This window comes from Nipponia nippon, unplaced genomic scaffold (assembly GCF_047370975.1).
Source record: "Nipponia nippon isolate SJK-2023a ecotype South Korea unplaced genomic scaffold, ASM4737097v1 scaffold_18, whole genome shotgun sequence".
Classification (NCBI taxonomy): Eukaryota; Metazoa; Chordata; class Aves; order Pelecaniformes; family Threskiornithidae; genus Nipponia; species Nipponia nippon.
In genome coordinates this window covers 463,575-477,142 of record NW_028262334.1, presented here as the reverse complement: position 1 = coordinate 477,142, position 13,568 = coordinate 463,575, and the positions used below count along the sequence as shown (strand labels likewise).

General features: G+C 47.8%; 1 protein-coding gene across 2 annotated transcripts in view; it reads right to left on the bottom strand.

The window, feature by feature from the left end:
• The window catches only part of TTC28 (tetratricopeptide repeat domain 28), a 131,287-nt gene that overhangs the window by 36,324 nt on the left and 81,395 nt on the right, over positions 1-13,568 (bottom strand). For both annotated transcript variants that reach the window (XM_087754629.1, XM_087754630.1), the window contains 6 exons: positions 7,008-8,349; positions 6,103-6,626; positions 4,372-4,481; positions 3,925-4,054; positions 3,289-3,507; positions 1,088-1,253 (listed from right to left, as the gene is read on the bottom strand). In XM_087754629.1, the coding sequence (XP_087610755.1) occupies positions 1,088-1,253; positions 3,289-3,507; positions 3,925-4,054; positions 4,372-4,481; positions 6,103-6,626; positions 7,008-8,349 (2,491 nt within the window). The remainder of the gene's footprint in view (positions 1-1,087; positions 1,254-3,288; positions 3,508-3,924; positions 4,055-4,371; positions 4,482-6,102; positions 6,627-7,007; positions 8,350-13,568) is intronic.

The window sequence follows — 13,568 nt, the reverse complement described above, 5'->3', positions numbered from 1 at the left end:
CATCAAAGCTGGGCAAGGAAAAGGACACTTGTCCACAGCCTCGGGGACTCAAGAGTGTTTCACTCACAAATCTTGGTGCTGCAGAAAAAAGCAAAACATTTAAAAAAAAAAAAAAAAAAAGACTAAAACACGGTATAACCTAAAAGAGCCAATGCCTCCACTCACACCAGTTTGGGGGCTGGTTAACGATCAGCCAACACATACATTTAGGTCTCCTTTGCACTAGTAGTAAACTGGACCTGCAAACTGCCAGTGTGTTACTAACCCACCCAAAGTAAAGCAATTTATGACTATGTAGCAAGCTTCACTTAGAACAACAAGCTAAACTGACGCCACATGCTTTACCCTGTACGCTTCATTCACAAAGAACATACGAGCACAGGGACAGCCCCAACTCAGCTTTTCAGACAGAAAAACTACTTGTAAATATCAGCATAGAAACTATATTTGTACTCATCCAATCAATAAATCAAATTAAATACCACGAGAGATCATGAGATTGAGTATAAATAAGTAAAAAAAACACTGACTTGTGATAAATCGATAGGATAGAAAAAAAGAAGAAACACAGTTGTAGGACCTACCTGAGTAATGGATTGGAGTCAGGTTCCTCCCTCTTTCCTGATGAATTTCAGCAGATTCAGAAGATTAATTCACTGTAAATTATTTACCCAGCTATAGCCACAAGGGAACATATTTGGAGAGGGGATGGAATTCCTATGGTATTTGCAGTTTTTCATAAGTAAACCTTTGGAAGGGAATTAATTACACTGGAAACTGTAAGTAGGATGGAATCTGCCCATATACAATCAGACATGGCATCTGCCTCCTCACCCAGTCTATAGAATCCTTACCCAGCCTATGGGTTCAAACCTTATGTGCATGTGCATATAGAGTTACTTGGCAGAAAAGTAGCCATGGATACAAAAATAAAGCAATTTTTTTGTTGCTGCAATGAAAATTTGCCCCTACTCTGACTCTCAATTATCAGACTTCTTGGCCAATTAGCTCATCCCAGACTGTTATAAATTGCTTTCAGGTGGGAGAGCAGGAACCAGGATGTTAGACCCCCCCCTCCCCAACTTACCGGGTATAGTAGGAATCCACACCCAGAGCCTCCCGCACACTTGAGATGTACTGTTCCAGCGCGGAGTTTGTTATTGTTTGCAGGGTCACGCTGTTGGCTTCGTGGAATTCCCCAGCATTTTCTGTCAGGCTGTCGCCCAGATAATACTCATGGAATTTCAGAATTCCTGCAAGGCACCAGAATCGCGAGGTTATTTCTGCAGGGCAGGAAGAGTGCTGCCAGCAACTGCCTAGGAAGGTGGCACAGCCCCTAGCATTTGGCATTTCCAGTACAACTGGGGCAAAGCATTCTGTGCCATGTCTCTACAGGGCTTTTCCAGCCTTCTGTATTACAGCCTTGCTTTTAAAATCTGGTTTAGTACTTTGCAGATGATGGCTCAAAGGTACGAAGGCAGAGCAGTGCTTTTATGAGATGCTCAGAATGCATTTGCTAGTGCAGAAGTCTCATATAAATTATAAAACAGATCTTTCATACAAGCACCTACCAGAGTAATTCGCATTTCAATAGATGCACACGAAAAATACCTATTAATAGCCTCTGATCACATAAATTGAACACACAAGGCTCAAATGCCGAACAAAAGTGTTATTACTACAGCAGAACCTCACATCACACAAAGATTTTTCATTTCACTCATATGCATGAAAATACATTATATACAAAGAAAGAAAAAGATGGACTAATGCATAGTAAAATATTAAAAGACAGCATTTCACAATGGGTAAACCAGATAAAGGACATTCACTGTTTTGTTAAGAATTCAACTATTACTGCAGATAACACCTTCCTTCACTCAGACTGGCATATCCTTCCTGATATAATTAATTCTACAGCCTGTGATCAACAGTAAAAGGCTGCTTTGGATGCCCTGTTTGCCTTGACAGCATAAATTATTAAACCAGTTAAGAGTGGAGGAATAAAGAATAAAGCAACTCCTTCTGTAGCAACAGCAGCAAACATAGAATCAGCGAGGAGGCTGTAAGGGTACTATCTCAGTGGGATAATGAGGATCCTGGGCTGCCACTGAATCTCCTCTCTCTGTCAGCACTAATGAAACAAGAAGAGGTCACTGTGGCTGGGCTGGAGTCACTACTGAAGAGCTCCCCAGCAAAGCTGCTCAAGTGGAAGCACCACAGTCCCTCTCCTTCCCAACAGCTGACAGTGCCTTCAAGTACAGACCCGTGCTTGAAGAGTGCAACTGCTTTTCTACAAGACCCAGTTTAGGCAAGGAGGAGACTGGTCATGAAGCCTAGTGGCAAACCCTACGCTTCTTATCCATATAATTCTAGTAAGCTCAGCTTGATATTAATACTATAGAATTACTGGTGTTTTATTGTGCAAACCACAGGCCTGAAGAGCGAATTAGTGACTGAATGTGCAGCAGGACAACACCATCTTACACCTGTACATGCAACATTGCAAAACACCCCCAAAAAGCCCATCTTCCAATCACTGTCATTCCATGTGAAGTCAAGGCATGTGTGAATGTTTGCTTCCCTTCACGAAGTATTTTTGCTGCAATATAAATGGTGCTTTTTATCTCTTTAGCTTTGTCATGGTGAAGGGCTGCAATTATTAAATTATATCCAGAAAGAACTCATGAAAATTTACAGTCATCGCTTTATTAGATAATGAACAACAGCTGTCTGCAAAAAGCAATCCTCTTCAAATTAATCCTCCTTGCTCCTCTGTGATAAGTGTTTCCACATTCATATGAGGAGAATTCAGAGGATCAGGCAGTTCAATGGTATATCAGGAAGCGGGGACGCCCTTCTGTTTTCTGCAATCCACTTCAGTGAATAAATGTCAAAAGCTTTTGGAAGGATAAAGCACAGAAATATAATTAAAGTAGGGATTCTTATGCATAGAAGATTCTCACAGAGCCAACATACTTGGAATCTCATTACTGGTCTGCCCCGTGGGAAACAGATACAGACTGGAGGTTGAAAAATGGAAATATTAAACATGTGAAACATTTCCATCTCCAGGTGAACATCAAAGCCCTGAATAAGCACTTCTATGTCATTATTGCTGTGGCTATGGCACAGTTTTCAGTCTATTGAGCTCTAAGGTAGAGCTCAAGATAGAAAGGATTCCCTTGTACATTCACTCTGCTCCCAGATTCATTCCTAGCTACAAATGGCACAATTCTCCCTTTGTAAGGCTTGTTCACAGGCTCTCATCTCCAAAAAGGACCTCACCTGCCCCAGGAGCCAGCAGCCAGCTGTACAGATAACCTGCAGCCAGTGAGTAGTAGAGAACAAGTCCCCTCTGGCCATTCACTGTCTCCAGGACCTGGTCAATGGTCACTGGAGAATAGGGATCAGAGTCCTGCTGCCCAGTCTGGCGTTCCACAAGCAGGTCAGCAAATGCCCTTGTTCGTCCTCTCTCTGCTACTGCCAAAGCTTCATCATGGTGACCTGAAAAGACAAAGCCATCTCTCAGACCTGACACCCACATAGTCTGCAGCGCAATGTGCAAGAACAGGGACAGCTGCTATCCCAACCCAAACTAAAATGTGAGGAAGCAGGGTCACAGCACTTTCTGGAAAGAGTAGTCTCTGTGCTGGAATACAGTCCCACAGATCATCTTGGCTGCAGGCAATAACACGATGTATGGGAAAATGAGCCATTTGCCAGAAAGGCAAATGAATAGAGGAAGCAAGAAAGAAGATCCAAAGGTGCCTGAAACCCAAAGCCCTTGTTTCTGTCCTGGCAAAGAAACATGTCAGACAGATGAGGAGTGAAGGATGTATCATGAACTGCCTCCCCGCAACATCAGCTGAACTCTTGGCATGAGCTTGGAGTTCAGACTCAGCATATAATGGCATCTCTTACCGAGACTGACAAGTACTCGCTGCAGGGCCTGATAGGAGGATGTCTGCAGGTCGAAGAGTGACAGCTTGTAATCTGTGCTCAGCTGCACCTCATGTCGGATGGTTTCAAACAGTGCCGAGGCCCGGTAGAGCTGGGAGGGAAAAAAAATAGTCACGGTGACTTCTTTACAGACACAGCACAAAGCACTGGCTGGGAGAGCAGAAGGATCCAGGGCCAACACAGCCTCAGGCAGGGGAGGTCTGCCTCAGACAGCCCCTCAGGATGGCAGCATCCTTGGCAGAGGGGAGGTGACTTCGGATGGAGCAGGAAGGCACAAGGGCCTGTGTTGGCTCAATGCCTTACACACCCTCCCCAGGACGCACCAGACATTCCCTCCCCTGAGCACAGGAATGACCCAAAGGGCTCAGAGGACACAAGCGCACCAGCATGGGGCAGACCATGGTATACCTGGTGCTGAGACTCCTCCAGGTTCCCACTCGCCCACAGGGAGAGGCCAAGGCCGTGGCGGATTTTGGCTTCATCTTCTCTGCGTCCCAGCTGCTCTGCCAGCCTCAGTCCTGAAAAGGAGTCGGAGTGAGAGAGGGCCAAAGGGGAGAAGGGGCTTCGGCAGCCGGGTGGAGCACCACTTCTGCCTCAGCAGCCTGTCGGGCTGCCGGCTCAGGTGGGCCCCAGGCCTCCAGTGGCAGGCAGAGACAGCCATGGAGCTGCCGAGCAGTGGGACACCGAGCAGGGCAGAGCCAGCACTGGGCCGCTGCTGCTGACACTCGAATCAGCACCAGTGTGAGAGGTGCCTCAGCAAGACAGACATTGCAACGGACCAAGACCTAAGTGAGGTTCAGGTGCAGTCCCCCTGAGACACACTCAGTAAGCACCTAGCGGGAAGTTCGACTTTTAAACCTTAAAAGCCACACGGACAAACAAAATCACACTGAGCTGCCAAACACTGCCAGAAAAGACACCTCTTGCCACATTACCGGCTCGTTTCCCAGCAGCTCTCCCCAGCCTTTCGGCAGGCTCCACATGGTTTATGTACTGAGGCAGAGCAGAGGGCAGGGTCCTCACGTGAACAACCTGGAGCTTGTTTCACTTCCAGCAGCACTTTCTGTGTCGTCCCCCCTTCCACCACGCTCCAAACCTCTCGCCTCCGCAGGCACTGCTGACAACAGGGAATCCCCCTCTTAGGCACCTCAGGTTTCCCACAGACTGGGGAGTGGGGGCCCTGGCCACGACCATGCAGCTCAGCAGCAGCCAGCATTTGCAGGCTTTTCAGGAATTCTGCGTCACACCAGGAGAAGGAGCTGTATTTCATTTCTCCCCCTCCAACTTAATTGAATTCCTTCAGCATGCTGGAATCCTGCCAAGGTCAGTTTCAGGAAAACCAGACTAACTGATGTAATTAATCCTTCAGCTTCACACACTCCAGCTACACTGCTCACCTCCTCCATCAGAGAGCCACCACCTTGAACAGATGCCGCTTGCATGCTGGAATCCCTTGCAGCAGCACAATTCAGAAGCCAGTGCTGGCCCTGGCACTCAGCAGCAGTGGATGGCTTCTGGACACTGAGGGCTGAGCCTCTCTCACCTCCCTATCAAACATAACTTGCTTTCATTCACAGCCTAGATGACACTCAACCCCCTGGTCTCAATCCCACTTGAACGCAGAAGGAAAAGTGAGGTGGCCATCAGCAAGGCACACATCAGTTTGAGACCTGCTCTCAGGATCAGAGAGATCCATCACAAACTGATGTGGTCTTCCCAGAGCCAGTTCCTCGTATGCAATGCTATTTCCAGAGAAGGTTTATACCTTCTAGGCTCAGGCACAAATGACCTTTATAAAGAAACTCTGACAGGTACAGTCTGGATTCAAGCTCAGAGCTAGCTGAGACTCCCCAGGAAGGCAGAGACCGTGCTTTGCAATGCTTTGTCTGCAAGACGCCAGGAAGGCTCCAACTGACATGGCGTGCTGACCATAACAGCCCGCTTGGACAGCTAACTCACACTCAACAGCTCAACAGTAGCTATGGATGTCTGCAAGAGCTTTTGCACCAAAAGCCACTATCAAACACATCCTCTGAGGGCCACACTCAGAGTACATCACTTCTCTTCATGTCTTCAGGCCTCCCTCCTATCCGCCCGCACCTACCACTACATGCTGTGTTGCAGAATTCACCCTCTTACCTTCCTGCAGGTACATCACAGCCTGAGAGTAGTTCTGCAAGGCGTGATGAGTCCTCCCCAGACTGCTGTAAGACACAGTTTTGGCTACAAGGTCGTTCATTTGTGCTGCAATGCTGAGGTGCTGCTCCTGATAAACTACCGCCCTCTCGTAGGTGCCCAAGGACTCGTAGGTCAGGCCTAGGTTCCCATAGGCCCGGCCTTGGCAAGTGGGGTTGTTGGTCTCCTCTGCAATCTGCAGGTCTAGCTGGTGATACTGCAGGGCTGTGTCGTACTCTCCCATCTGCTGGTAGACCCCACCAAGGCCGCAGGCAGCATCGCTCTCCAGAGCTCGGTCCTTCATCTCTCGAGCAATGTTCAGCTGGCGCTCCAGGCAAGAAATGGCTTGTTCATAGTTCCCCAGCTGGCTGTGCAGGCTCCCCAGCTCCCCGTAGGCCTGGGCTTTGTTAAATGCCTCCCCCAGCTCATGTGCCACCACAAGCCTCTTCTCAAAGCACACCAGAGCCTGCTGCAAACTTCCCATAGCCCTAAGGGAAGAAAACAGCAGCATTTGTTTTGCCAGTATTTTCTTGAAAGAAGATGTTTTTTCATTTCCTCTAGAGGCCAGCTCAAACCTTTCAGGCAGAGACAAACGCTCCCCCCAGGAGACATCCCCAGCACCTCTGAACCAACCTCCTTCTTCTGCCACCCTATAAACTTTTCCTGTCAGGGCAGAGCAACATCAGCTTCATTATTTGAGCGGGCAGCACAGTCCTCAGCACCCAGAGGGCTCTGTTACTTGCTCCTATGCCACATCCCTGTGCATGTGTACAATGGTCACACAAACACACCCCATCAGTAACACAATGCATCCATTTATACTTGTACTTCACTGTCTGTCATTACAATACATATGCAGTGCTCCTTACCTGTGCCCATTGCCCAAGCCCCGGTAGGCCTTTGCCTGATCTTGCATGCGGTTCAAGCTCTGAGCCACAGAAAGGTACTGTTCATAATACTTTATAGCTTCCTCAAAATCTCCCAGAGCCTCATAACAATCTCCCAGGTTCCCATATGCTCGTCCCCGATCTAATACAGATTCATTTCCACTGAGCTGCTGCAGCATGGCCAGCTGCTGTTCAAAGTAGCCAATAGCTTCCTCCATGACATTCATGTTCATCTTGGTAATGCCCATGTTACCATAGACTTGGGCTTCTATGCTGGGGTCCTTCAACTTCTGCCCAAGCTCCAGCTGTTCTTCGTAACACTTGAAGGCCATGGTGTACTTTCCAAGTGACATATACACTGCAGCAAGGTGACCATGTGCTCTGCATTCACCCGGCATATCTCCCAGCTCCTGGTACACCTCCAGCTCCTGCGTGTGGTAACCTAAAGCCTTGTCACACTTCTGTATCATTCTGTATGCAGAGCCCAAGGCTGCATAGGCACTGGCTTCCAGTCTCCTGTCTTTAACATGATGGGCTAAGCTCAATTGCTGCTCATAAAATTTTATTGCACCATTTACGTCTTTTTTACAGACAAAAATATCCCCTAAGTTCCCCAGAGCTCGGAATTTGGCCTGGGAATTGTTCAGAGACTGGGCCAGAGACAACAGGTACTTTTGACACTCCTCTGCTTTGCTGAAGTCCATCAAGGCTTTGAAGGCCAGGCCCAGGTTGCAATAGGCTTTGGCTTGGCTCAGCTTGTCATGAAGATCCTTTGCTAAGGCAAGATCCTGCTCGTAGTACTTAACAGCTTCCTCGTAGTTCCCAAGGCAGTAATGCGCATAGCCAAGGTTATGGCAAACCTTCCCCTCCCCTTCCATGTCCTGCAACTCTGGGGACAAGCGCAGGTACTGCTCGTAGTAAGGGGCTGCCTGCACGTACTCTCCTCGTGAGCAGTGAAAGTTGCCCAAATTGCTGAGGGCCCGTGCTTCACTCTGGATGTCTCGCAGCTCCCGGGCAATGTTGAGATGATTTTGGTAGTGCTGCAGAGCACGGTCATGGGCACCCAGCGCTTGATAGGCAACTGCTAAGTTCCCGTGTGTAGATGCCTGAGAGGCACGGTCATTTACTTCCATAGAAATCTGCAGCTCCTGCCGATGGTACTTGACAGCCTGATCATACATGCCAAGAGCATTATAAGCGTTGCCCATGTTGCCATAGGCCCGGCCCTGGGCTGCGTAATCGCTTAGTTCCTGAGCTATGGACAGATGTGTCTTATGCAGCCGCAGTGCAGTGTCATAGTCACCTTTCATCTGGTGAATGATTCCTGAAAAAGAACAGAAATGGGCTCAACAAAAACATTCCTCCATGCTAACCCTTCTGCAACACCTTGCCATGCCAGGACTCTCCTGCAACCCGGCCCTCGGCAGCTCATGGCCTGGCCCTTTCCCCAGGCTCTCTACACCAGGCAACCCCATCACTTCCTCACAGCTGGCACAGCTGATGTGGCACAGCCCTTCTCAAGTGGGCTGCTTCCTCTCTCCTAACAGGCAAATCAGGGAGAAGGTTTTGTATTACACATGAAGCACACATTCACTACAACAACTGGACAGTCTGGCCTTACGAAATGCCCATTTTCTTTTGTAATTAGGCTACTTTTTTTTTTCCCCATCAGTGATACCTGTGACTCCAGAGCTCATACTCAACACACTGAGCGAGAAAGCATTTGCATTTGCTTTTCAATTTTAGTCAAATGATCTTGTACTTGTTATGAGACATGGGAATGAAAGCTCTGAATCTGCTAGTGTTACAACTTATGCTTCAATTAAACTCTGTGCTAATAACACATGTGGCTCCTTTACAAACACTCGTGAACAGGCCTAGAGATTCAGGAGCCACTGAAGGAGGCCTCGCAAACACAGTTACCTGATCCTGCAGATTCGTCATAGTTACTTGATACCTGAAGACAACTTCAGGTCTTTCCCTGCCCCTAAAAGAAAACAGCTTCCAGCTTCCATCTCCATACCACATCCAACATGTTGAGGGAAAAGCGATGTGGAGGGTCAGGAGGCAGCTGCCTTCCCCAGTCACCGTAAAGAGCAGCATGCTGTGATCGGGCCCCGTGCATCAGCCTCCTCTTGGTTTGTACTTTCAAAGAGAAATTTGAGGACAGAGGCTTTCCAAGAGAGCCTGGAACACGAGGGCTGAAATTTGCTTTCCCAAGGTAATTTGGACCTCGCAGATTCATTTTTTAAACTCACGTAGGATTTAAAATTCAAGTTCCATTATGTCAGCATGAAGCATTCTGGCGGGATTACCTGTATTTCTATCAAAGCAAGTAATTAAAAAATTCTGCTCACTTTCCTACTAACACGAGGGTTCAGGAGAAGGCAATTTAGAAAACATGGGCAGAACAAAACAGGATCAAAACAGCAAATGCTCAGTTGCTGATGACAGTTCATTTCTCTCTCCCAACACTGCAATCGTGATCAAAGCTAGAGCTCGTGGCAGGAGGGACTGGCTCCCTGGTGTCAGCTCCTGGCCAAATCCTTCCTCAGCTCCAACGAGTCTGTGGCTGTAACTGACCAGCATGAGCTATTGCATCTCTCGCTGATACATTCCCTCCAGTATGACAAGGGAAGGTGGTGGCAGGAAGGACGGGATGAACTAAGCTAAGTGACCCCATGTGAGTATTTTGGCCCCCCATCTCCTATCTGGAGACACGGCCAGTGCTGGGGCTCAGTGGACAGCTGCACTGCTGCACACAGCAGAACGCTCACAGGGAAGACCACCCATTTTTGCAGAAAAAACACAATGTAATTACAAAGGGTGGAATTGGATCAGATACAAAGCTAAGTTACTTTGAAGCTGTAAAAAACAGTCACTGTGAAAGCATCCCACTGCTTCAGAAACCAAAAAAGATGGAATTCTCCCCTGGAAAGAGCAAGAGATATCTGAGCTGGAAGCTGGCAGAACCAGCACTGCCCCAAGGAGCCCGTGCTCCCAGCCCTGCTCCCGAATGCTGTGTCCCTCCCAGCCAGCACCTCGGGTGCCTCAGCTCCGGCACAGGCAGCCAGACCCTGCCCAGCGAGACGTAACGCAGCAGGCCCTGCCTGTCAGAAAGCTAAACACACAGCTCATTGAAAACCACCTCTGAAAACCCAGGGTTTCCAGAATAAGGAGACAAGCAAGCTTTTCCTAATTTCTTACTACTAAACAGACAGACTCCTCAAGGAGACAAGACATGTCGTTGCTCTCCACCAGCACCACTCCCCACCTCCTCCGAGGAATCAGGTGTGGGAAAGCACTCAGCTTGAAAAGACCGTAAGAGGGAGAGAGAGGACAGAAAACAGGTTAAAAGCAAATTTGAGTTCAGCTGCCTGCCTAGACAACTTGTTCTTTAATGAGACTCCTCTTAATTAAGAGTAAGAAAGCAGAAAAGAGGACAAACCTTGTAAAAATTTTTAGTGGTGACTTTGGCACAAAGGAAGCGAGTGCTACTCGAGACGTATTGATGAAACCCAGTTAAGAAGAACTGCTGACACAGAGAAGGATGGGATTACTATGGAGGAAGGATTGGACAACCTTGTGTACCAGAGCAACAAGAATGGGGTGATGAAAATCAGCAGTAAACTACGCAAAGACATGCACTTCAAGACTACAAGGGCAGGAAGTCATCATGTGGAAACATGAGAAGAAGAGGAGCTATCCAGTAAATTGATGTATTTCCAGTAAAGAAAGACAAATGCAATTCCTGTTGGACGCAGAACAGTTAAGCAATTTACAGACCAATGCTGGTGTAACCACAGAGGGGCATCAACCCTAGAAATTATTTTCACCGTCAGAGTGCCAAGGCTTCAGAACAGCCCTACAGTAGGATAGTGAACAAACGAAACACTACTGTTAAAATGGCACGTGGTTAGTTTATGAATCATGGTATTAGCATTACAGGGCATGTGCAGTAACAGGAGACTGGATTCAATGCCTCAGGAGGCATCTTCCACTTCTCTTAGTTTAATCGTAGATTCCTCTGGTAACTCTGAGCTTCTACAGCTTTTCTGGGAGAGTATCTGAGGCCAGCAACAACCACTCATGGGCCAAGGAATTACACCAGGAACATGGACATCCCTTATTGCTAGAGCACACGCTGCCTCAAAAACACATTGCCTCCATGAGTTGCAGCTTGCGCTGCTATCCTGGTGCACAGCACACAGACCATTTGCTCTTAGGCCACCATCCCAAAAATGCTTACACCACCAAGTCATTAGAGCACCAATAACGCAGGCAGAAGTGGCTGCTGCAGGATATGAACGAACTCATGAGCAAGACTCTCTATAAAAGCACATTCACAGATCATTCCCTTATGCTTCATTAATTCCAAGTGTGTCATGCTGAGAAATAAAACATAGCCTTACTTCTCAAGGAACAGAGGAGGAGAAATGTCACCAGGACACTGCCAGGAGCTACCAGCCACAACTTGCTGAGGTTTGCAGATGCCAACAGGCTGCAATACAGAGTAACAGGACAGGCAGAAGGAGGACTCGCTGGAAGGTCGGACACCTGGAAGAACTCAGAATACCATGCAGATCTTTCCCACTGCATGGCTGGAAACACCCACCCAGCCACCCAGATCTTACAGAGACTACAGGGACACAGTCTGCCAGAGATGCACAGACTCCACAGACTGGCTGCTACTATCTGCTGAGCCTTGCTGCCCTAGAGCCTGGAAACAAGAGCAATCACCTAGTTCACTCCCCTGCTGTGTTGTTGCTACTCATCATCCTTTCTGTACAAGCTGCCATCCCTGCCTTAATTTCCAAGCATCCTGCTCTGTCTCCCTCCCATCAAATGGCAACTGTGTTTTCCCATCCTCAGTCTATCCTCAGCTATACACTTAAAGAAAATTCTTGTCAAAGCCAGAGACAACCTTGGTCCTAGACTGCAGACATGCGGCTTGCTCTGAGGGGATGCTGACTCTACACCTTGCTACTAGTTTCACGTATGTTTTATCTGCGAGCCACGTCCAGCGTGAGCTGTTTCACACTCCTTCCCACATCCTGCACGATGCAAGCTCCTTAGCTGCAATCTTTGGCAACAAAACAACTGCAACAAACAGACCAGGTGCCTTTTATGAAAGAGAGACGCTCATATTGGGCTGCAAGGGATTCTGCTCATCCAGAACATGCAATAATTACTTTATTTAATATCCATCTCCCCAAATCTAGATCAGTTTCCAAGTTGATATCTTAGAAACCAAGATGGCACCCAAGCAGGTCTGGCCTGTGATTTGGTGTTTCTGTTATCCACATGGCACTGAGATGGGAAAATTTAGGCTGAGAAAAACATCTGTAAAGCTGCCTGCCTACTAGACGTGTTGGAGCAGCATGGAATGCAAGTTCCTGCTTTCAGCACTTAGTACATTAAAAAAATATATTAAGAGAGAATGTCAGGAGCTTGGTGTGAAATCCATACTTTAGCTTACAATTTCTCTTGTGCCCAAAAAATCCTTCTAAGTAGCTCTTGTACTAGTGTATCTATTAGCCATTACAGACCTCAGGCCAGACCACTGCTGTGTGCAGAGTACAAGATGCTTGATCAGGCTGAGGCTCCTCTGGAACCCACGGATCACCAGCCTTAAGATGTGAATCCTACTCCTGTCACAAAGCTCCTCTCCTTATTTTTCCATCTCAGCCCTCTTACCCTCCTTGGATCAACATCTCTGGCAGCACTGGAGATTATTTTGGCAAATACTCAGCTGATTTGACAGAAAAGGAAAAATCTTTGGTATTCCAAGGTCATTTAGGAGGCCCTAGTGAGCAGACAGGACGCCACAGCTCAGCCCCACAGCTTAAGCACCCTGAAGAGACTCCACTTCACTGTGAGGAATAAGAACAGTCAGTGCACAGTGGTCACCATTAAAATGCCACCGACAACTCAGGAGCTGTGTCCACAGGAGCGGTGGATGAAAGACAAGGATGCTAGTGAGAAGGCCTATGCTCTCTGTAATTACCTCTCTCCCTCAACATGGAGGAACTCACAATGCAGGAGTGTTGGAGCTGCTGACCCAACCCAGACTCTCTCCCACTGCCACTTCATACTATACTTGAGGACAGATAAGAAAACGAGTATCTGGGGCTGGAGATAATAGGAATTCCTGCCCCAGGACACCAACCTCTCCTGTCCCGCATCAAGAAGAAGGAAAGTGGGAGCGGAAGATGGCAAGTCAGACACAGAGCATGGCTTCGAAAGGCAAATGGCAGCCAGAGAAGTAAAATTCGTACTAGAGGTTAGGGCAACAGGTTACTGAAACAGGCAGTGCTGCCACTCTCTGGAGACTATGGATGGAGTTCCACCATGGATACTAGGTCCACCAAAAAGGCTGCTCTCTGTCACAAGCCCTGCTCAAGCAAATTCCCAGAATTTCATCTACAAAATTAAGGTTGCTCTTGGGAAAAGAGGAACCTGGTAAGAGACCCCACACAGCACCTCCTGGTACGTTTCCATCATTTGCCAGGGGTAACTACAAAGGACGGCCCAGGAAGGAAA